The following is a 25836-nucleotide window of genomic DNA, read 5'->3' on the forward strand; positions in this document are numbered from 1 at the left end:
AAATAAGAGTAAAAGGAGTAGAGAAATAGCATAAAGGCAGGGATAGGGTAAGATTAATACATAAGGACGATGAATACAAAAACCTGTACAACTGCCAGATGATGGCCGAAAATTTGACTGAGCTTTCTATTGACAAACACAAAGAGGCCAACACAGTTGATTATGATTCACTGCATCTAGGTGGTAAAAGCAAACTGGTTGTGGAAAACAGTTGTTTTTAATAATTGTGTCCTTAATGCAGACTTATGACACATTACTAAAGAGCAACTTGGGAGAAGTAACTAAGAGGACATCAATATAATGTGTTTCAGGTGACCTGACAGCCTGTGATATGCTGGCTGGCTCAAGAGATGAAATTAAGCACATCTAAAGGAATGGATGGTTTGTATCTCCTTTAGATAATCGTATTTTTTAAAAGACAGTTGTACTATTGTATTATTTAGATAATTTATCTATCTATCTATCTATCTATCTATATATCTATCTATCCTCTCATCTATCTATCTCACACCTATAGACTGAACCTTTTAAAATGTTCAGGAAAGTTCGTAATTACCTCCTGTTGATCAAAGGAGAATGAGATTGGAACATGTGAATGGTCCAACAAAAAAATTGCCCAAACTGGAAAGCACTTTCCTTCCTGATTGGTAACCAGTATACGGCGGGCAAGAAAGAATACAAACATTAAATGCATTTTTCTATTTAATTTTTGTAGGCTTTCCTTTCTTCTCTTCATTCCCTCATTAATTTCCTCTTTTAAAGCCAGATGAAAACCTGTTGTAAGATCCAAGTTTCCTCGTTATGTTTTTAAAGGTGGGCACTAAACACAGAAGTTTTGCACAGTAGTCATGTCCCCAAATAAAATGATGACCCATGCCACAGTGAGCTGATATGGAAGCAGTTAATGCAATACAGAAAAAAACTATTAATAATGTCACAAATTAGCATGATACTTCTACAAAATCTGCATATTCTTTCTTTATATCCATATCATTATCTTTTTTTTTTTTCATTATCTTTTTTGCTAATACGGGCACCTTGAATGTGTCTTGAATGTGGGAAGAAGAGTATTTGTTCTCAGCTGACTAAAGATATCAATCTTCCATAAGCCACGAATACAAACCTATTGGAGACTTCAATGTCAATCCTTCTAACTTTAGATAGCCAATCAATAGGTCATTTCCTAAACATGAAGTTTCTGTGTAAGCATTCTGGATCAGTATTTTTAAAAAGAAGAACATTTATTTTTCCAACACAGCACAAGAAACTTGTAGACTTTGACACAGAAAGCAACATTTTCACTTCTATATAACTCACATCTCTTCCTGACATGAAAGAACAGCCAAAAAGAAAAGGGGCAACATGGGTCTCTGTGAAATATATGAATTGTAAAAATCTTGTTTCTTATCTTTAAAAGTGAAATAGAGAAAATGTTAAAAATCTGGGATGATGCAACCCCAAGACACTGAATGTAGCATCTAACATAATTATTAGAGAACATGGTTTGAAATTTGGGGAACAATTTTGGCTTGAATTTTAAACTTCTATTTTATATATGCAAGTCAAAACATTACATTTACTTTATAACTGATGATATTTCACACTTTATTTCAGAATTTCATTTGACCAAAATATAACACTTCAAGACTTATGACCAGAGAGGAAATATCTAACTTATTCAGAAAAGTGAATCTCTTACAAACTAAAATTATAATTGAAGAAAGCAGTTCCAGAAAAAAGAATTACATTAGAAAGTGAGTTTCAGTACTCATAACTCTGGACTTGAAGCTACTTTCTCATACCACATAGTTGAGAGCAGCCTCGTGGACTGCCATTCTAGTGCCTAATTATATATCTAAAAAGACTATTATTGTACTTAAATTTTCTAATAAGACAAAGAAGATGTATCACTATGAAGTCTCAGTAACTCTTCAGTTTAAAAAATTACCTCTAAAAGAGACTGGAATAATCTCATAAGGCAAATTAAAAATTTCAGATTAAAACTATGTTAGATTTTCACAAGTGGACAAATAAGAATCTCCACATCCTTTAATCTATATAGCCATAGTCACTCTTGTGTTATTCAATAACCTATCATGCCAAAAAAAGGAGAAAAGAAAAAAAGAAAAAAAGTAAAGAAAAGGAAAAAGTCCTGACTTTCTAAGGAGGTCTCTGGTGAAACCTTTTAAGTGCTGAAGTTTTAGGCCCCAGAGCAAGATTCTACAAATTTAACACCCCTGGAAATATTGACAGATACTTAATTACAGTGTTACATATGGTGGCAAAACATACACAATGTGAGTGGATATTTTTATGAACAATTATAATTTAAAACAACTTTGGAAATAAAATGCATTTGTAACTATGTCATTCTTAATAAAATTGTTGTTTAGTCAGTACTTTTTCTATATTTCTTCGTACCTAAGGGTCATCACACTTTTTGTAAGTAGATGCAAACATGAAGTTTTCTTTTGGCTAGTAGCTCAAGTTCCAAAACTTCTTTAAAAAAAAAAATCATAAAATTTAGTGATAAATCGTGTATAGTGATGTGACTCTAATGTTTCAGATTGAGATATGGAAAAAACTGATTTGAATGTATTCTAAGAAAATAAACTCAGAAGTATTACAAATAAAATTCATTTAAAAATAACTTCAAATTTACAAGGAAGTTGCAAAAACAATGCAGTTAAATCCTGAATATCTTTTACCCAGATTACCAGTTTTTAAAAACATTTGTTATGTTTGTTTTATCATTTACTCTTTCACTTTGTGTACATACACATATACGTATATACCCATATTATTTTTTTCTGAACTATCTGAGTAGGTTACAAATATCACGCCCTTTAGAATATATTTCCAAATTCTCTTATGTAACTACACTAATCAAATTCAGAAGATTTTACACTTGTAAGATACTTTTTACCTTACTATTTGTATGCCAGTTTGGTCAGTTGTCCTTATGGCATTTTTACTTTCCAATACAAAATCGAATCCAGGGACTTCCCTGGAGGTCCAGTGGCTAAGACTACGTGCTTCCAATGCAGGGGGTGCAGGTTCAATCCCTGGTTGGGGAACTAAGATCCCACATGCCTAAGATTCCACATGCTGCATGGCGCAGCCAAAAAAATAACAAATTAGAAAATAAAATTCAACCCAGGATGACGTAGCAAAAACTATTAAGATTTAATAATTATTTCTTTTTATTTTCATCCATTTTTGCAGACGTTTAAAAGATAATTTTATTTAGTATCTTTCGTAAGGTAGTTTTATTTGGTTTCATCTTCAGGTTGAAACTTCAGAATGACAACACTAATTCTAACACTAAGTTCTGTGACATTTTTAGTGAACAATTTTAGTAAAAACATAAGAAAACGCTAAAAATATTCCTGTTTAAGCTTACATATCTATCAGTAAATAACAAATATCTATTTGATTGTATTTTTAAAAGAAGTTTGCAATCTAGGAAAGAAGAAAAATCCTGACTATCTCAATGTGTGCCTTCCTGCCACTTTTGCGTTAGGCTTTGGAAGGTAATCTGAATTAAAATTAAAATCAGTCAAATTCTCAATTTGCTAGGAGCTCTAGTAAAAGATTTGATGAAGAGGAGATTGAAATCAGTGACAAAAGTGAAGTTTCTAAAATATTTGAGGCTTATATTTAACTATGATAATTTTCTTCCATACCCATTAGAAAATGTAGAATTAACTGCATACATTGTTGCTGATGGCTTAGAAATAGTTTGCGCAGCTGAATTGAGGGACTTAAAATTTAAGATCTATTTCTGGCTAGTCTATCAATATGCATGAAATTCTGGGTAAGCCGTTTAACTTTGATTTGTCTCAATTTATTCCTAAAAGCAGAAGGAGTATTGTTTACCATACAGATAGACTACTAGGATTTTATTAAACAGTTAACTTAGTGAAATAATATGAAATGCATTGAAGAAACACAAGTACATCTTATTATAAAGAGTCATCATAAACAAAAAATTTGCCTATAAGAGAAAAGAAAGAACGTAATGTTCAACCTATGCTTGTTGTGGAGAAAAAGAAGAAAATACAGATAAGTAAAAAGAAAAAAATTGAAATCGCCAATAATCCTACCAATCAGAAATAACCTGAAATATATTTTTTCAGACATTTCTTTCCCTATACATAAACATACACTTTTTGTTTACAAAAATGCAATACTTTAATAATGGATAAATTAACTACATTTCAATGCAATTGCATTTAAAAAAATACTATATTGAAGGCTCTTGTTCTGATAATCAGGTAACCCTCCCACTGGTAGCAATAATAAACTCTGTACAAAATATAACATACAGCTATTTGATGGCACTGGAGAGCAACCAGAAGCAGGTATGAACTGCAGGAGATTAAACCCTTCAAAAAACGGATCTGCATTGGGTGGCTCTTCACTTGAGAGAATTTTCCTTTTTACATGGTGCAAGGTGGCTAGAACCCAAGCAAAAGGCTGTAATTATTGGTTTGAAGTGTCAAAAAGATGGCGTTCAGGGATGCCAGAACAGCTGGAAACTAGGAAGGAAAATTCCTGAAAAAAAGTAGACAACCACAGAGGGGGAAATTTCCAAATATGTGTAAATTCCTTTCAAGTTTTTAGATGAATTTTGAACTGTGTTTGCATGAAGAAGACTCCAAGGAGTTAGAAGACGGCTACAGCTGGAAAGCTGAAAAAGCTGAGCAGAGATTGAAGCTGCTGCCCACCATGGGAGAGACAGTTTTTAGAGTCTGAGTCTTGTCAAATTATAAAGGCTGGATAAACACCATGGGCTTTCCACTGAAACCCAGAAGGGTGATTCCTTAGGTGTAAAGATGATGTCCCAGGTCTAAGGGTTAACCCTAAAAATAAGGGCAAAACTCACCATAACAAAGTATAAAACCAAGTCTGAACAAGTTCAAGGTCATCTACCAGTCATTTAAATGCCCACTACAAGAGAAGCCAGAAGATTAAGACAGAATCCAGAGACAACCATTCATCATCCACAATATCTAACAGATAATAACTTACTAGATACACAATAGGAAAATGTGATCCAAAGAAGGAGGAAAAAAAGAAAACAATAGAAACAAACTTAAAGGTGACCTAGATGTTAGAATTAGCAAACTAAGACTTTAAAGCAACTATTATAAATATGTCCAAGGACTTAAAGAGAAGGCCATATTGAGTGAAAGATAGAGTGGTTGAGCAGACAAACTGAAACCTTAAAAAAGGACCAAGTGGAAAAACTAGAACTGTAAAGTATAATATCTGAAAGGAAAATTCACTGGATGTACTTAATTACCAACTGGAGAAGGCAGAAAAAAGCTCCAATGAACTTGAAAACTGATCAATAGGAATCAACCAAGTTAAAAAAATAGAAGACTGGGAAAAATATGAACAAAGCTTAAGTGACCCGTGAGACAGTATAAAACCATTTAATTTATATGTAATTGGAGTCCCAGAGGGGGGAAAAAAAGAGAATAGGGCAGCAAAAATATTTGTATAAGTAATACCCATGAATCCCAAATTTGGTGAAAACATTAACTTATGTATCAAAGAAGTCCAGTAAATGTTGAACAGGATAAATACAAAGAAAAGCACACTAGGCACATCATAGTAAGACCACTAAAACCCAGAGACAAAGAAAAAACTTGAAAGTAGCCAGGGGAAAAAGGACATAATACATACAGCACAACAATGATACAGATGACAGCCACCTTCTCATCAGAAACAGTGGAAGCAGGGGCTTCCCTGGTGGCGCAGTGGTTAAGAATCCGCCTGCCAATGCAGGGGACACGGGTTCGAGCCCTGGTCTGGGAAGATCCCACATGCTGCGCAGCAACTAAGCCCGTGTGCCACAACTACTGAGCCTGCGCCCTAGAGCCTGCGAGCCACAACTACTGAGCCTGCGTGCCGCAACGACTAAAGCCCGCGCGCCTAGAGCCCGTGCTCCGCAACAAAAGAAGCCACCACAGTGAGAAGCCCGTGCACCGCAGTGAAAAGTAGCCCCCGCTCACCGCAACTAGAGAAAGCCCGCGCGCAGCAACAAAGGCCCAACACAGCAAAAAAAAAAAAAGAATAAATAAAATAAATTATTTATTTTAATAAATAAAATAATTTTAAAAAAGACAATAAAACGATAACTTAAAAAAAAAACAAGGGAACCCCCTCCCCCCATCAACCCAGAACTCGACTTCCAATCAGAAAATATGCCTTTTAAAAATTAAGGTGAAATAAAGACATTGTCAGATGTCAAAAACTGAGAGAATCTGTTGTCAGCAGACTGCACTGGGAGACATGCCAGAGGAAGTTCTTTAGGCTGAAGGGAAATGACACCAGATGAAACTTGAGTCTACAAGAAGAAATGCCCAATGGTAAACATAAGGGCAAAAATAAAGACCATTTTTTCTTCTGTTAATTAAAAACAAACAAAACAACTGAACCTTTAATGCAAAAATTGTAACAATGTATTGTGTAGTTTTAGTGTATATGGATTTAAGATATATGACAACAGTAACATAAAGGACAGGCAGATAAATGGAATTATAATGTTGTAAGCACCTTACATTTTGTATGAAATTGTACAATATTAACTCTAAGTAGACTATGATAAGAATGCATAGATCAACCCTTAATCCCCACAGCAGCCATTAATAATATAAAAAGTCATACTAAAATGACTTTAGAGCAATTAAAAAAAAAAAACCCTCAGAAGAAGGTAGAAAAGGAGAAAGAGAAAACCAAAAAACCTGGACGAATAGAAAGCAAATAACACAATCATAGATTTAAACACAATCATATTAATAACTACATAAAAGTTAAATGGACTAGTCATGCCAATTAAAATTAAAAAGACTACAACACAAATGTTGGTGAGAATGTGCAGCAACTCAACTAGAACTCTGGTATATTACTCATAGGAGTGTTAAATGGTACAATCACTTTGGAAAACTTTTTGCAGTTTTTAATAAAACATACACATCTACCCCATGTCTCAGCACTCCTACTACTAACTATTGATCGAACAGAAAACAAATGTCTACAAAAAGGTATGTAAAAAAAAATATTCATAGAAGCTTTATTCATAATAGCCAAAAATTGGATACAGCCCAGATGTCTACCAACAAGAGAATGGATACTTTAATATATTCATACAATGGATACTACTTAGTAATTAAAAAGAATGAACTAGTGATACATGTAACAACTTGGAGGACTCTTAAAAACATTATGTTAGGTGAGAGAAGCCAAACACAAAAGAACAGATGCCCTATATGCCATTTATATAAGTTTAGAACAGGTTTAAAAAAAAATCTGTGGAAATATAACAGAGGTTGCAGGGGTGAGGTGGGGAGGGCAAGAAAAATTGACTGGAAGGATTAAAGAAGAAAATTTTAGAGGTGATGGAAATGTTCTGTATCTTTATAAGGGTAGTGGTTACAATGGATACATACATTTTTCAAAACTCAACAATTTGTACACTGAAGATCTGATCATTTCACTATGTAAAATTTATGTTTAAAAAAAGAATTCTAAATAAAATTAAATATATTTCAAAGTATACTTCATACATAAATATAATAATAAAGGTACCACACTTCATATACAAATATAAAAATATTTAATTCATATCACTGAATAAAACTTATTGCCTGAGGATATATTTTTTCATCTTTGTGCAAAATCATTAGCCTACCCAGGGATTTAAACCCTCCTGAAAATACTAGCAACTGAGCTAATTGGTCTATACCAGTCCTTGTTCTTCTATAGTCTTCAATGATTTAAAATTTAGGAAAAGAATATGTCTATAATAGTTTGATGGTGTTTGGTAACTCTACCTCAAAAAGATGAACTCATCTAATAAACTGTAGAGACCCCAGTCAAATATTTCTGCTAACAAGATTACAGAATCACCTTATTTGCCTTAAGGTGGTAATGTTCTAATTATGTATCCTTGGTGACTCTTTAAGTAAGGAACTTATCATATCAACATAGTGTTGGGTTCAACATTTACAGGAAACAGTTCTGGTCTTTATGAACTTGTCAGTGATAAAGACAGTGTAAGAGCACTTTATCATTAAAGGATTTGCAAAGCTTCCAGAGAATGTTAAAAACTATAGTCCCAGAAGGACAGTTCAGTAAAAATTCACCAACCCTTTTTATTACATAGACTACTAATAAGAATCATCACATCCCAAGGCAGCAGAACTAATGGGCATATAGTAATAATTTAAGCTCTATGACATTTTAACAAAATACACATTTTAACAAAATACAATGAAGTAATGAAAATAGGCAATGTACATGTTTTCCAAGGATAAAAAGAGACAATGTATTATTTTTTGTTTGAGTTGATTCAAAAGTATTTGAAGTTCAAATAAAGTCTGGTACCAAGCTATCCTCACTCAAAAGAAGTTTTAAATGACCCTTAAGTAACTGAAGAATCCTGTCTGACAGAGCTAAGTGAATTAACATTCTTCATTTTCCTCCTGGTTTTAGAAGAGGAAGAAATGGGAAATAGTTCTATCATTGGCTTCTCCTCCAAGTTGAAATGCTTACTCCATTGGTTTAAAATCACTGATTTAAACTAATTTTTGATAATCAGGATACTAATTTTCAGTAACACAGAATAAATCCAACCATCTATTAGGATATAGTTTCTCACATGAAAAAATGATCTGAATTTCTGCCATCTTTTGTTATAGTATCGGTTGCTGTCATAGTTAGGAAAGCATTACACGGAAAAATCTTTAGGAAACTATTGAACACATTTAGGAAAATTATCAGATCAACTGTACATTTACAACTTTACCTATATTTTATGGTGAAGATGGTACACTATGTCTGTTGGTAGAAACTGGCATAATGATTATTGCACTTACTGATTAACTTACTCAATAGTCAACCTTTCCTAAAGTTCATTCCACGGACCTCTCTGGCTTTGTGCGACATCAACAGCTATTGATTTAAGGTTCTGTTTAAAGTTTAGGAAGGCTCCTTACAGCAGCCTTTCTCAGAGGCTTCAATGTGCTAATTAATGTGCACTGTGACACAGAAAAGGGAGGATTCCAATATGTGCCATCTCCCAAACATATCTGACCAATGCGTTTCTCCTGGCACAGTTTCGTGGATTTTATTTCACAAAACACACTTTGGAATATTTTGGACTAGAGGTAATATAGATATGAACTAGAGTTGTAGCAGGGTGAAGAAAAGGAGAGAATAAAAGTGAGAAAGAGCAAATATCGCTTAAGTCACTTATTTCTTAGTGTTAGTTTCTGCAAATGTAAAATGCTATTTCCTAGCTGTAACCTTGAGCAAGTTCTTTAATCTTTCTTTTTTTTTTTTTAATGGAGTATAATTGCTTTACAACGTTGTGTTAGTTTCTGCTGTACAACGAAGTGAATCAGCTATATGTATATATATATCCCCTCCTCTCTTGGACCTCCTTCCCACTCCTCTCCCCCCATCCCACCCACCTAGGTCATCACAGAGCACTGAGCTGAGCTCCCTGTGCTATACAGCAGGTTCCCACTAGCTATCTATTTTACACATGGAAGTGTATGACCCAGCAATCCCACTACTGGGCATATACCCTGAGAAAACCATAATTCAAAAAGACACACGTACCCTCTTTCTTTTTCAACCTGTAAAAATGGGACTAACAGCAATAATACGTACATTTCAGTTTGTGATGAGAACTTAGGTTCATGTACATAAAATGCAAGGACAGTGCCCGGCACATGGCCCTCCTTGAAAAATGAGAGCGACTGTTATTATTTGAGTATTTTGATACAACTTACATGAACTGGACGCTTTCTTTCAGTCTTATAGAAAAAGACATTCGTTCCTATTCTAGCCCATTCTTATACTTTCACAAAGTTAATTTCCAACTGAAAGATTCTAAGAAGACTTGCTCATCAGAAGCCTGTTTACCTTTATTGAATCCAGCATTTAGATTTGACCAAGGAACCTGTCAACCATTGGAGCATCTTGGCACTACTGGTTCCATAGAAAAATACCATTTTTTTGGTAAAGCACTTAATAACTTCTGGTTTATCGTCATATGTATTATCGGATTCTGTCCTTGTAACAAATTAGTGAGCTTATTAGTAAGGCAGAAATCATTATCCCTAAGTCATAGACATGAAAACTGAGGCCCAGAGAGGTTAAATTATGAACTGCCCAAAGTCATAGAACTGGGAAGTGGCAGTGTCTGGACTCAGACTTATGTTCCTGGCTTTAGTGTCAGTATGTTGAGTATCTGAATGAATGAGTGACTCAGATTTTGCATTTTAAAATAATTCAGTTCAGTTCAGTAAACATGGATTGAGTTGCTCCCATATGCTAGACACTGTGATACAAAAATGAATTAGACATTAAAGTCTTTGTCCTTGCAAAGCTTATAATCTAGTGGTATTCAGAAAATCAAAAAACAGGAAAGAAAAAAGAAATCAGGTGATTCTGAGTAGTTTTCTAGGTAATGACCTTGGAATGCTTCTTGGCATCTAGTTCCCCAGAGGTCACCAGAAGACAGTTTATGGTGACCATAGTAAGGGCTTTGTGTAAGAGAGAAAATCTGAAGAACTCCCTCTGTGATGAAGCCTGTGGTCCTCGCTATGCTTATTCATAGTCACTAATATTCTACCACACAGTAATGGAGAATGTTGTGGAAGCATTTGCTATGGTTTCTATAATTCCAGCTTGAAATACCTTCCTTTCTTTGTGTCTATACTTCCTTCCTCAACAGATCACAGAAATGTATTAATAGTTTGTATTTTAGAATGCTTAGTTGTGAGAAAATCACATAACAATGTATTTTTCCTCTCTTTGATATCTTTATATTTCTATTATATTGTCCTCATTCCTTTCAGCATGCCCATGTTTTCCCAAATTTATTACTTATCTTGACTCTATATTGACTGTTAATACCTGTTTGTTCCTAGAATTACTTGAACACACTCTCGGCATAAGAACCCTACATTAAAAAAAATCAAATCCCTCCTTGATAACTGCAAAACTTTTATCATCACCACTTTGCTGTTTAGAAACTTTCCTTTTAAAAATCACTGATTAGTTTTCTAACTGAATCTGAGATCCATTTTTCTGTTCTTATCCCTGCAGCTTTCTGCTGCTAAAAGACACAGTTGATTACTTTCTCACTGACATGTTAGCCATAGCTTCAGACTCAAAATCCTATCATCTCTCTGACTCCTACTTTTTGTGTCTGCTTCCTCTTGAAAATATCTATTTGTAGCTCTAGTGTAGTGGAGAACATACCGTACTTGTAGACATAACCCCTGGGTGAGATGTTTAATTCTAACACGTTCTAGCTTTATGATTCTGTGTGAATCACCTTGCTGAGCCTCAGTTTATTCATGTATAAAATGCAGATAATAACAGTACCTATTTTACATCAGTGTTCTTGATGACTCTCTGAGATGATGTATGTGAAAGTATTTTATACATTTTAAAGTAATATCCAAATGGAAATATTATCTGCCAGTTTCAGATATACGGGATATTTGTGCTCTTTACTCTCTAGATACATTCCCTCTAAGAGCTTATTTTTTAGTTATATTATCATTTGCATATAAATGATTATGTATATATATATATAAGTGGAGACTGGCTTGAACCAATTTATAGGACAGCTTTACAGTTAAAATATATTAGTAATGGGCTTCCCCGGTGGCGCAGTGGTTGAGAATCTGCCTGCCAATGCAGGGGACACGGGTTCGAGCCCTGGTCTGGGAAGATCCCACATGCCGCGGAGCGACTAGGCCCGTGAGCCACAACTACTGAGCTTGCGCGTCTGGAGCCCATGCTCCGCAACAAGAGAGGCCGCGATAGTGAGAGGCCTGCGCACCGCGATGAAGAGTGGCCCCCGCTCGCCGCAACTAGAGAAAGCCCTCGCACAGAAACGAAGACCCAACACAGCCAAAAATAAAAATAAATAAATTTTAAAAATATATATATTAGTAATGGAAAACTTAATGCTTTGCCTCATATCCATCCATTGTTCTCACTTTTCTTACTATGTTCAGTGACTCTATCATTCTAAGTATTTGAGTCTTTAAATCTGGTATCTTCTTCAAATATTCTCTACTTAATGTCTACAGTAGACACTTGTCATTGTTTTTTTGGTGCCCAGCATCTGGTTCTCCTTCCATGCCTTAGGGAACACCACAGTGTGGGAATAGGTGGGAAGTTTCACCTTTTACAACCAGTTAGAAATGTACAAGGGAAGGGGCAGGAAATGTGGTTGACTAGTGTATTTCCATCACTTCTGGAGAAAACAACTCAGTCAGTGATGTCACATTGCTCTGTGGTACAAAGACAGCACATTGTTTTCAAGTAGTTTAATGAAGGGTAGTAGCAGCAGCAGGACTAGGCAGCCTCGAAGTGGGAAAAAAATTAGCTAAAGGAGCATCTCTGCTCCTTTACTTCCTGCCCAGTCACTCCCAACCCTTTATCCTGTTAAATGTGTGTCACAACACTTAGGAGCATCTGGAATCGTTAAGTTTTCCTTTATTTACTAGCTTGTTTTTTGGCTTTTATGTTAATAGTCCATCTGCCTTGACTAAAATGTAAGCTCTTTCAAGGCAGGGACTTTGCTATGTCTGCTGCTGTATCCATCCCAGTGCCTAGACCAGTACCTGGCACACATAAGGAATGCAATAAACATCTGCTGATTGAATGACTGACTGGTAAAGTCTTCTGAATAGTGGGAGCTCAGTAAATGTTGAATTGAATTTTAAAAAATGAAATACAGATATTTCTGAGCTAAGTACTTAACTTCAAATGTTTTCTTTTCCAGAGAAAAAAAAATATTATTATGAAAAAATTTTTAAAAATTCAAAAATTCTTTAGATGCTTTTTGAAAAATATAGATGCTAAAGTTCCAAATACTAAAAATGACAAGATAATGTAGGTTTTGCTTCTAACCTGCTGATAAGCCTGTTATTCTCAGTAACCCAATCATTTGAGTAAAATGATCAAAAAAAATATGATTGTTAAAAGCTTCTGGAAGTACAAGAAACATAATTTTAACTGTGTATTTGGTTAAAAATGGGATTCAATACCACTTTACAGCTATGGTATTAACAGGATTCTCACTAAAAAGAGCTATTTCTATTCCACAGAAATAATTTTAAGGAGTCATGTATAATTCACATTCATTTTGGAAAAGTACAGTAAAAAGAAGAAATAAGACACTGTTCATTATTTTGATTTTTAACATATTTTCACATTTAAATAGAAACAAACACAAACATAACACTCTACACATTTTTCTTTTGTTTCCCACCCAAAAAAGAAAGACCAAACCTATCCATAACACTATACGGCAGATTTTTTTTTTTTCACATCTTCTATGTTTAATTGTGCTGAGAATTATTGACTTGTATCAATATGGTTTTACACAGTATTTAAAAGATTAAGCAACTCCTTTTCCCACTACTTAGGCTTTAAGCACATATTTCATTTTTTTAATTTAATGAGCAATTTATTCTAATAAGTGGATGTGTTAAGACTTTATCATCTATACTTCATTGTTCAATGTGTGTTTGCATGTGCTAACACATATATATGGAATCTACAAAAAAAAAAAAAAATGGTTCTGAAGAACCTAGGGGCAGGACGGGAATAAAGATGCAGACGCAGAGAATGGACCTGAGGACACAGGGAGGGGGAAGGGTAGGCTGGGACGAAGTGAGAGAGTGGCATGGACATATATACACTACCAAATGTAAAATAGATCGCTAGTGGGAAGCAGCCGCATAGCACAGGGAGATCAGCTCGGTGCTTTGTGACCACCTAGAGGGGTGGGATGGGGGGGTGGGAGGGAGGCGCAAGAGGGAGGGTATATGGGGATATATGTATACATATAGCTGATTCACTTTGTTATACAGCAGCAACTAACAGATTTTTGAAATTCATTCAGGGATGCAGCTTTAGGCCCTTGTATAATCACTTACATGATAGAAAGAAAATCTTTAATTTTGGGGGATTCATGTGTTTCAAGAAGGCTTAACAGGGATACATGTTTGGTTAGTTAAAGCTTCTTATGGTCAGGGACCATCCATGTATTTTTCATTTTTTTACGCCGTCCCCACTCCCAACCAGGGGTTAGTTGCTGACTATTTGCATACGTCATGCCTCAGTAAGTGTGAACTGCGGATATGGAAGATGAGCTTCTGTAAAAGGTGTGACTTCCATATGTCAGAGAGAAGACTGAGAATTGGATACAGGAGTAAGTTAACACTCTCCAATATCTGTAGATCTGAGATAAGGTAAATGGAATATCAATACCATAAAAACTGCTGCCTTTCTCAGACCACAGTTAATAGTACCAATTCCCAACCGAAGTGGGAAAACTGGGATATAGTTATTGTTGACAAGATCAATGATGCATTGGGCTACTAACCATCCATGAAGAGAGCTGGAAAGTAAGTTCCCTTGGGCCTTCCTGCCTTTCTTCTAGATGTGTCATATTGGATCTTTCATGACATGTTTTATATTTTGTTAGCAATCAACAGAAAATAATGTAATATAAAGGGAAATGATGATTACTTCCCAATATAGAGATGTTAAATTAAAAAAAAATTAGTACCTTGTAGTCTAAGTACAGTGCTGTCTTGAAGAATACAAGTTGAGGAATAACCTTATAAGAGCTCAGTTCATTCTAGCCCAAACATTTCCTAAGTGCCCTGTATACACCGGACACTGATGGGCAGTGGGCATATAAAGAAAAACAAGACACAGGGCTCATCCTTGAGATTTCAGTTCCAATGCCCCCCTTGAAAGGAATCTAAGACACACATGCCTTATTCCAAATTGTACTTGGTGGTAAATGGCATTAAAATGAAATTTCAATGTTATATGAGAAGTTATACTTAGATACATAAATTCTGCCTGTAATGAAAATGACATTGCGTTACAAACTTCCCAATTGAACCGACAGACTATTTCTACTATACTGTACCTTTAGCAAAGTAAACTAATATAGAGACTCTTCTGCTAAAAATGATAGTAACTACATTTGCTATATAATATGTACTGTTTTCTTTAAAACAATGCTTATTTTTTCACAGGGTTTTAGTAAATAAATGGTTATTATCTATATTAGGTTAGTATGAGGCTCCACACTACTTTTTCTCTGTGAAGGTTGAATTGCCTTCTATCCAATTTTAGGTTATATTTCTTCGTGTTTCTAATGGAATACCAATGGTACTACAGCTTGTTTGGCATCTCTTTTAGTCAATAAAAGAAAAATGGCCACCTAAGACTCTCATCACTGGTTTTTGGATTCTCTAACATTCAACTCCTGCCAAAAATGTGTTTGAGACAATGCTATTTAAGAGATATGTTTAGGGCACATTTAAATTATCCATTTTCTAGATTTTTCCATCTTTTGTTATAGTAAAATTATAGTAAGTTATGATAAAAATTAATGTGATCTCCTATAGGAATCTCATCACTGAGTCATGATTTAATGTTATCTTAGAGTTTTATTGTACTGTATTGTATTTCTTTTCTCCTTTCCCTGCTTACAGGATTTTACTGACCATCAATAAAAAAGTTATTATCAAAAAAAAAAGAAATTAAGAAAACAATCCCATTTATAATTGCATCAAAAAAGGATAAAATATTTAGTAATAAATTTAACAAGGAGGTAAAAGATTCATACATTTAAAACTCTAAGACACTGATGAAAGAAACAGAAGAATACACAAATAAATGGAAAGATATTCCACGCTCATGGACTGGAAGAATTAATATTGAAAATGTCCATACCACTCAAAGCAATCTATGGATTCAATGAAATCCCTATCAAAATTTCAATGGCATTTTTCACAGAAATAGAACGAACAATCTTAAAATTTGTATAGAACCACAAAAGACTCTGAATAGCCAAAGAATCTTAAGAAAGAAGAACAAAGCTGGAGGCATCAGACTTCCTGATTTCAAATTACATTACAAACCTATAGTTACCCAAACAGTATGGTATTAGCATAATAACAGACACATCGATCAGTAAAATAGAGACCCCAGAAACAAATCCATGCATATACAGTAAACATTTCTTTTCGACAGAGGAGCTAAGAATGTACAATGGGGAAATGATAGTCTCTTCAATAAATGGTGTTAGGAAAACTGAACAGCCACAAGGAAATAAATGGGATTGGGCCTCTGTTTTACACCATACACAAAAATCAACTCAAATGAATTAAAGACTTGAATGTAAGACCTGAAACTGTAAAACTTCTAGAAGAAAACATAGGCGGTAAGCTCCTTGACACTGGTGTTGGCAATGATTTTTTGGTTTGATGCCGGAAGCAAAAGTTACAAAAGCAAAATCAACAAGTGGGACTACATCAAACTAAAAAGCATCTGTTAAAAAAAAAAAAAAAATTGTAAGTCAACTACACATCAATAAAGAAAAACAAAACCAGAAACCAAAAAAATAAAAAAATAAAAAGTATCTGCACAGCAAAGGAAACCATCAACAAAATGAAAAGGCAACCTATGGAATGGGAGAAAATACTGGGAAATCATATATCTGATAAAGGGTTAATATTCAAAATACATAAAGAACTCACAAAACTCAGAATAAACAAAAAATCTGAAAAATGCAAAAACCAATCCAATTAAAAAATGTCAGAGGAACATAATAGACATTTTTCCAAAGTAGACATACAAATGCCAAACAGGTACGTGACTAATCATCACTAATCATCAAGGAAATGCAAATCAAAACCACAATGAGATATCACCTCACACCTGTTAGAATGGCTATCTAACAGTTCTAAAAATAGAACTATAAATGATCCAAACACAGCCAAAGGAAATGAAAACAGGGTATTGAAGAGTTATCTGCACTTCCATGATCATTGCAGCATTGTTCACAATAACCAAGATATGGAAATAACCTAAGTGTCCGTCAATGAATGAATGAATGAAGGATATGTGGGATATACACTGGAATACTACTTAAGCCATGAGAAAGAAGGAAATCCTACCATTTGTGACAACATGGATGGACCTTTAGGGCATTATGCTAACTGAAATAAGTCAGACAGAGAAAGACAAACACTGCCTGGTATCAATTACATGTGGAATCTAAAAAAATCATCTCATAAAAACAGAGAAGAAAAGTGGTTGCCAGGGGCTGGGGGGATGGGAGAAATAGAGAAAGGTTGGTAAAAGGGTACAGACTTTTAGGATGAATAGGTAGGATATATAACATGGTGGCTATAGTTGATAACATTGAATTGTGTAACTGAAATTTGCTAAGAGAGTATAACAAATATTCTCATAAAAAAAGAAGACAAGATAGATATTTAAGGTGATGGATACGTTAATTAACTAGATGGGAGGAATCCTTTCACTATGTATATGTAAATTAAATCATCTCCTTGTACACTTTAAATATCTTATAATTTTATTTGTCAATTATACTTCAATAAAGCTGAAAAAATAAAAATAAAAAATTAACTGTATAAGAAATGCTAACTGTATTTTATACCATACTTTCACGGACTATATGGCTTATTATGTTAGTCAGTGTTTCTTGGATAAGAATCCATATGATTTCATTTCATTTTAATTTCAACCAACATTTTTTTCTAGGAGCTGAGGATATGGTGATTAACGAGACAGATGTGGTCACTGACTTCAAGGAACACACAACATAATAGGGAAGTAGACACCAAACAAGTAACTTTACAAATAATTGCTGGTTTACAAATAATATGTGATGATTTCCTTGGTATTTACTGCAAGGCAAATATCTTTTCATATGGGTGTATATGCTTTTGCTTTTCAAGTGAGGAAGATATAGTTAGCTACTATTTCCTTTTTTGCCTCGACTATAAGGAAGCTAGAGATAAATTTTATGATAAATTAATCATATCAGATCATAGGCTGATGGACAATTATCTTTATCTCTAAACAGTTTCTGAACTTACAAAAATCTTTAACTATTAAGTCTTATATGTCTTATTTCCTGCAAGCTGACTAAGGAAATAGAGAGGGACAGAGTATGGGGAAGGGACTAAGCTACAGGTCATAAACAGAAATAATCATGTATTTTTGAAGTTTTATTTGAAAACCAGAATTGTTCTATATATCCACTGTTGTATAAAATAGTATAAAATTATTTTAGAAGCTTCAGCTTGGAGTTGTCTCTAAAACCTGTGATGCTACCAAAAAAATAGGGCTATTAATTGCCTTTAGCTCCATTGCAGAAACAAGGGACTGATTAAAATTTCATGGAAGTACCGTAGAACATTTTATGCTAAAAAACCAGAATTTCATAATCTTTTGAAACTCTGCAGTACTTTAATGGTACTTCTAATAGTGCCTAACACTTGGAAGGGTTCCACAGTTTGGCTCCTATAAAGTGGTTTTTGACAGCAAATGTGCAGGAACCAGAATCTATACTGAAACTTGAATCTGAGCCACTTAGACATCATGATGTTACCCAAATGTGAAGTGGTTTCCATTGGCAATACCATAATATCTTCTCACTGAAGCAAGAAACTGAGTTTGGGGGATATTTAGTTACCAAAAGAAGCAGACATTATCTAAGTCTTGATCAGAGAGAAAAAAAATTTGAAAAAGACTTTCTGGCGTTCATTCAGTGGAAAATGAAGACACGAAGAAGCCAAATAAAGTTAACAGCTCTAAAGAGAGGCTAGAAACTGTGGTGCTCTAGAGTCCTCGTCATCACTGCCATGCTCACTGATGCCAATAAACACTTATTGATCTCTCACTGTGTGCAAAGTGCAATGACAGGGGCTTTAGTTATAATGCTCTTGAAGGTCATGGACTTTATATTATGCCTCCTTATAACTCCTTGTGCTTGGTATGGGGTGTTTGAAGATAGCAGATATTCAGTAAATATGTATGAATTTTATGAATGAGACTGCAAGGGGCTTACGGTCTAACAGGGAGATAGAAGAGAGGTGACTTCCTTGCTAGCAGAGGTTTTTACCTTAACCCCTTTATACTGTTCCTATCCAGCACAGCGTGTAGCACATAACAGGTATCTGAAAATAGCCAATTAATCAATAATGTGCAAATATTTTTATAGAAAACATTGAGCACTCATTATGCTTCAGATGCATTACTACACTGAATTCTCACAACATGGAGGCACTGTTACTATCCCCACCTTAGAGATGACACAGCTAAAGTTTATAGGGGTCAAGTAACTTGCTTAGTTACTCAGAGAGTAACCTGCAGAGGCAGGATTTGAACCTAGGCAGCCCGACTGAAGTTCACGCTCTTCACTATCCTACTGCACATACAAGAAAGAGAAACAATATTATAAGGTAGCATATGTTACAGGCCAGCTGAATGGCAGAGGTAATAAGCCCTCTAACTTTAGAATAAGAAGTGATTACTGAGGACTGGGCAGGAGGGACAGCTTCATGAAGAAAGTGGAATTTGAAGTGGGGTTTGAAAGAAGAATAGGAATAGTTAAGTATTGAGGAAGCAAGAAGATAAGAGAACAAAAAAATGGCTAGAAATGCTAATAATGTATTCGGAGATCAGAGTTAGACTTGTTTGGATAGAATGAAAGAGTTCATGTAGGATGGTAGTAGAAAACCTAATTGGAGATTTAGCAGGAACAAGAGAGTGAAGAACTGAAGAGTTTGGATTTCATTCTTTACGCAGAAGGGGAGCCAACAAAGTTTTTTTTTCATAGAGAAAGAGGTGCGAAAAGCTGCTTTTTAGGAAGCTGTGCAGGATATAATAAAGGGCGAGATTTTAGGAACCACGCGACCAGTCAGGTGGAGGTGAAGAAGACCTGGACTGAAGTGGCAGAGGTAGGAATGAAGAAGAAATTACAGATAAAAGAGAAGGAACCAACAAACATGACTGCCTTGATGATGGAGAGAGGGATGAGTCAGTATCTATGTCACAGATACTGATAATGTCACTGTCAGAGATGGGGACATTTAGGAAGGAGAGTTGGTATTTGGAAGATTACTAAACTTATAATTTGAAACACTGGATTCCTATAGGTTTAAGGCGCTTATTAATCAAATAACTTAACAAACATTTGGATGCTGTTATAAGCCAGGAACTGGGCAGGTACAAATGACAGAACAGTGAGCAAGAAAGATATAGTCCCTGTTTTCACAGACCTTAGAGTTTAGGAGAGAGGAGAGGCATTAAATAAGTAATTACAATACAATGAGTTTTATTATGATGACTAAATATAGAGTATTAGGGGAACATATACTAGGAGCATATATACAGTCTAGTCTGGGACTTCCTTGAGGAAGCGATACTTAAGCAATAGGTCATGTGAATAGTTTGGTGCCCCATTTCAGGGACAGTGATTTGTTTAAGACAGGTTATATACCAAAGGTGCCAATCATAATACCTGCCCACCAGTCACCTCTTTTAGTGAAACGACATTACTTATAGGCCTGTTTCAAGGGACAGCAGTAGAGGCCATCTTTTGTACCACAGGATCCTGCACCTCCAGCCCACAGTTGATTGAGCCAGGGACGGACACTGATCTAACTGCAGCCAATTCACAGGACCTCATCTATGGTCTGAAGCAAAGAGATGAGAAACAAATAATTTTCTTAAGAATCTGAATGGAAGAAACCAAGAGACTGGTGGAAGATTGTAGCTGAAGTGAGAACTGGAGAGACCTAAAGATCATGCATTTGCCAAGGTTCTGAGTGGGCAGGAAGAGTAAGTAAGAGGAAGAGGTTGGTCACTATATAGTGAATAGATAAATGACAGAGAGAAACAGAGACTCCTCTAGGGAAACGTCTCATGAGAGACAACTGGCCAAGAGTAGCTGTTTCACACAGCAATGTTAATTAATGACTTTCCAATCACAAGGCGACAAGTACCCTCACGATCACCCATACTCAATTCATTTCACATTAGAGCAACATTATAACGTCTAAATGGCTCAAATTAAAATGTCAGTATAGAGTTCAGTTCTTATATATCTCCTGTAAAAATCTTTAGGAGACAAACTATAAATTCAATCCAAGTTAGCTGAGTGGGTCTCTATTGCTCGTAGACAAAAGGGCTTAATTAAAACACATTATCCCCTCATGGATAAAAACTAAAAGAAGATACTATTTTGAGTTCAGCTACGAGGGTAAATAAATTATTATATATAAAAACAAATCTGTTTGCTACCTTTAAACGTATTTAATTGTCATAATTATAGCATGCCTTTCTCAACACAGATGCATATGATATATTCCTAGGAAAACTGCCACAACTGTTGATACTTATACTCAAGTGTTACATTTGTATGCTGTATACCATACACATATACACGAAATATTTATACATACCTAACTAATGTCCTTAGTAGACATCAATTATACAAATGTGCAAACAAAATTATGTAACTTCCTCATAATTCTGCACGCATCGCAGGAAAACCTTGAGGATGATCTCCAATATAATCAATTGTCTCTTCCCCCACAGCCTCCTGAGTGCATCACTGGGTAGACAGATGGGATTAAGCAAGTCTGCTCTTGATAACTGCATCTTTTGAGTTTCACCCATGCTCTCTTCTTATTGTGTCAGCCAGTCTCTGTTTTCCTCAACTGTGCTTTCTCCAGTCCCTCTCTTGGTTGAAACCAAACTATGAACAACTGTAGTCAATCAAGTGATAAAACAATTAGGTTATCTGGACCAAACAGTTTACACAGGCTAAAAACATGAACTTTATAGAAAAGTTACTATTTGGGACTAAGGGTAAGGTAACTGAGCTAGTGTTTCCCTTCCCCTGAAAGGAGAGCTAGAAGTTTCCTCTTGCTTTTCCTTTTTTCATTTGGGCTAAAGTTAGTGAATTACTTCAGCCTGGGAGGAGATGAGAAGGAAACTTAGGAGGAAATGAGTAAAGAAGTGATTTTAACTGGTTAGGAGAAGAAAGAAGTAGGTTGAATACACACACCAATCTCTCTCCTGTTCCGTGCAAAGAAGGCTGTGGGATCGACTGTGCAGGGAAAAACTTGTCCAAGGGCATTTGTGACAACAGAGTGGGACTGTCCTCCTTCCAGATCACAGCTGGGCTTCAGTGGTGGGAAGTGGAGCAGGGAGGGAAAGTTCAGGCTTTGGTGACAATGAACTAAAGGTAATTTACATGTGCTTACCTACAAGCACAGTCAAAATAAATAGTGGGTTGTTTTCCCACTGGAATATCAAAAGTTGCAATGAAAAATAATACCTTTTTGTCCAAGTGAAATAAATTTGTTTCCAGACATAATTTCTTCAACAGCGAAGAAAAAGTTTTGAAAGAAATGAAGGAAGATTTTATAATATTAACTGCATTATTTAAAACTCATTTAATTTTACTATAATAAGAGGAAAGCCTACCAAAGGGGTCATGAATCAACAATGTTCTGATAAACATCAGTTCAGTAAGGTAGGTGTTACAGAATATATTCTCTTGGTTTCTAACATGTTTTAAAAATAACATGGATCATAATGTGAAAATATATGCACATAATATGAATTATACAAATAAATAAAAGTTGCAGAAATAGATATGCCAAGTGTACCCTTATGACACATATTATAAAACCTTCACAGTAAAAGTAGACTGAAGGCATTATATCATTTTGGGATTTATTAATGCATTTCTTAGTGGAAGGTGTATATACAGAGATTTACCTTATAAAATCAGATTAGCTATACACCTAAAGAGTTGATGTAATCTACTGAAAAAAAAAGCGCTAAACCTGTTTACCTCTTTTAGTAGTGTGGATAATAATGAGTGGATGCTAAGTAATTTTACTTTAAATAAAACCAACTGAGTCACAGATAACAGACTTTGCAGTTTATATAACTATCTGATTTCTGCATAGTACCTAGAAGCTGCTATACATACCCCAAACAGCATTTTACATCTACTTTGATTAATAGGATATGTTACTAACATATTATCTATGGTTCACAACAAACTTGGGCAACTACCAAGTTTGAAAAAAAGAAAACACTAGTAGAAGAAAGACAGTCCCACGCTGTTACACTGGAGTTGAAACACTGATGGTAGAAACATAAAGATACCAGTTCTAACTTCCAGAAAACACAAACTATTTTTTAGTATTTAAGACGTGAGCTGATAGAACAAAACAGGGACAGGTACATGGTATCCTATTACTATAGAAACATATCCTGTGTTAGAGTTTATTTTACACAGAAAACTGCAAATAAATAATGATAAGAGATCACAGCATGTCTGATAATCTGTGACAACAATTCTAACGTCATTGTAGCCACCGGAGAAACCTGCACGTCCTGAGCCCTGACCCACAGAGTCTTTATCTGCATGTGTACTCTCCACAGGCCAAGCATATAAAGGCCAAATGATAATTTACACATGAATCAACTTTCTTTGCAGCATGGGCACCAGAGACATTTCTTTTCTCTGTCACTGAGAGAAAGGCAGCCAGGTCTAAGCTTGTCTCACTTGAAATCATACAAGAGAAACAGTGATTTGCAGGAAAATGGCAGATCAGCAAAGGGAAGCTGTTCTGAATGCATGATAAAAACGGCAGCCACAAAGGACTAGATGAATATTTAGTTTGAAAACAGCCCTGACAGTAACCATGAGTCTTTATCCTATTCAAAACAGGTAGCGTCATACAAACTGAAACAGAGATACAATCCTGATAGAAGATTACACAAGATACCTGGGTGGGTATCTTTAAAGACTTCAAAATCTTCATTTGAATAAATGTAAGACTCATGGATCCTTTGCATCCAGATCTTATTCAGAGTACACAGTCATTTCACATGAATGACATATGGAGGGCATATTGCCCACTTTGATAATTAAAAATAAATCGGTCGAGATGATTTAAAAAAAGCTTTCTCATGAAAAACTGGATACACATTTTATACCATGAAACTTGTAACGGAAAAAACATGTATACAGTGTATTTTTCTTCAACCCAGACCCATTGGTGCTTAGGTCAACTTTTAGAAATTCATTAAACTATCACAATATTGCTATAGCCTTTCTTTTTTAAAATTAATTAATTAATGAATTTTTTTGGTTGCGTTGGGTCTTCTTTGCTGCGCACGGGCTTTCTCTAGTTGTGGCGAACGGGGGTTACTCTTTGTTGCGGTGCGTGGGCTTCTTATTGCTGTGGCTTCTCTTGTTGTGGAGCATGGGCTCTAGGCGCGTGGGCTTCAGTAGTTGTGGCACGTGTGCTCAGTAGTTGTGGCTCGCGGACTTTAGAGCACAGGCTCAGTAGTTGTGGCACACGGGCTTAGTTGCTCCGCGGCATATGGGATCTTCCTGGACCAGGGGTCGAACCCATGTTCCGTGCATTGACAGGTGGATTCTAAACCACTGTGCCACCAGGGAAGCCCCATGCTATAGCCTTTCTTATAGGAACATATAATGAATACTTGCTCTGGCTCATTTAATAGAGGAATGCAGATTTATTATTAAATTTGAGTTAATAGGCCATTCCGAAGAAGATTATGTAATCTTCTAACAAATGACAGGTACTAACTAAATCAATACAATTTTTTATTCCCTTATTACCACTTCTACACTTTTGTGTTTGCCATATTCCTTATGCCTCCTAGAATGCTTACCTTCCTACTCAACAACGCATATCCCTGATTTTCTTCAAAGTTGGTTCAAAGCTCACTGTTTAGGAGCCTTTACCTTAAAGCTCCAGTCGTGGTGTGGTGCTTAGATACAGGAGACCATCAGTGAATGCTGCTAACTACGTACATGGACTGTCAACACACAATGATAGGCCAAAATCTTAAAAATAAACTTTATTCATGAGTTGTAAATATAAGAAATGTGGTATAATTTGTGGTTCATAAAAGGAAATTTGGAATTTTTATTCCTTTAGAGTCCAGAAATGGATCTGTAAACTTCATACCACAATCCATGCTCTGAGACAATGCCCAAAATAATGAGTTATGGGATTAAGTCATATCAGTTCCTGGTGATGAGCTATATCTATAAAACTGGCAGTGAACAGGTTTTTGATATTATTTGTTTCTCTCTACATTTTATGGTAGTTAGTTTTTTTAACCCTTTCAACCACTTCCCTTTCCTCTTTTCTCCTTCTTCTGTATTCCTCCTTTAGGTTGAAACTCTATTTTACCCTATGTCTCTTCTCAGTAACCTATTCATTTCCCCACCTTCTGGCTGTTTAGTAGTTTTCAAAGTCAACATTAGAATTTTCCTTAAACTGAAGGCTTCCAATGGGTAAGAAATATACCTACCATTTCTACATATCTAGAACCTCTTATAGTGCCTGAGATAGTGTTAGCTATTCAGAATATTCTTGAGAACTCTCAACAAACTGTGTATAGAGGGAATGTAGTCCAACATAATAAAGGCCACATATGACAAGCCCACAGCTAACATCATACTCAACGGTGAAATGCTGAAGCCTTTTCCTCTAAGATCGGGAGTAAGACAAGGATTTTGATTCTCGCCACTTTTAGTCAGCAGAGTACTAGAAGTCCTAGCCAGAGCTATTAGGCAAGGAAAAGAAAGAAAAGACATCCAAACTGGAAAGGAAGAAGTAAAACTGTCCCTATTTTCAGATGACATGATATTATATATAGAAAAACCTGAAGACTCCACCAAAAAACTGTTAGAACTGGATTTCCCTAGTGGCATAGTGGTTAAGAATCCACCTGCCAATGCAGGGGACGTGGGTTCAATCCCTGGTCCAGGAAGATCCCACATGCTGTGGAGCAGCTAAGCCTGTGCTCCACAACTACTGAGCCTGTGCTCTAGAGCCCGCGAGCCACAACTACTGAGCCCGTGTGCCACAACTACTGAAGCCT

The 25836-nt window shown here is 35.5% G+C and overlaps 1 protein-coding gene and 1 long non-coding RNA gene across 7 annotated transcripts in view; one reads left to right on the forward strand and one right to left on the reverse strand.

Annotated features, from left to right (window-relative positions):
• Positions 1-21329, forward strand: part of LOC309622574 — a 58382-nt gene extending 37053 nt beyond the window's left edge. The window contains exons 3-4 of one of the 2 annotated variants that reach the window (XR_014240990.1): positions 312-381; positions 17641-21329. This is a non-coding gene — a long non-coding RNA (uncharacterized lncRNA). Of the gene's footprint in view, positions 1-311; positions 11969-17640 lie in introns of those variants that run through there. The other variant, XR_014240991.1, reaches the window with a different exon arrangement.
• The window catches only part of ARB2A (ARB2 cotranscriptional regulator A), a 430201-nt gene that overhangs the window by 31126 nt on the left and 373239 nt on the right, over positions 1-25836 (reverse strand). Inside the window, exon 11 of one of the 5 annotated variants that reach the window (XM_082378257.1) lies at positions 21474-21656. The exons of the other annotated variants lie outside the window; for them this stretch is intronic. Within the exon in view, the coding sequence (XP_082234383.1) occupies positions 21577-21656 (80 nt within the window). The 3' untranslated portion in view covers positions 21474-21576. Of the gene's footprint in view, positions 1-21473; positions 21657-25836 lie in introns of those variants that run through there. 5 annotated transcript variants of the gene reach the window in all.

This window comes from Balaenoptera borealis (genome assembly GCF_965194805.1).
Source record: "Balaenoptera borealis genome assembly, chromosome: 2".
Taxonomy (NCBI): Eukaryota; Metazoa; Chordata; class Mammalia; order Artiodactyla; family Balaenopteridae; genus Balaenoptera; species Balaenoptera borealis.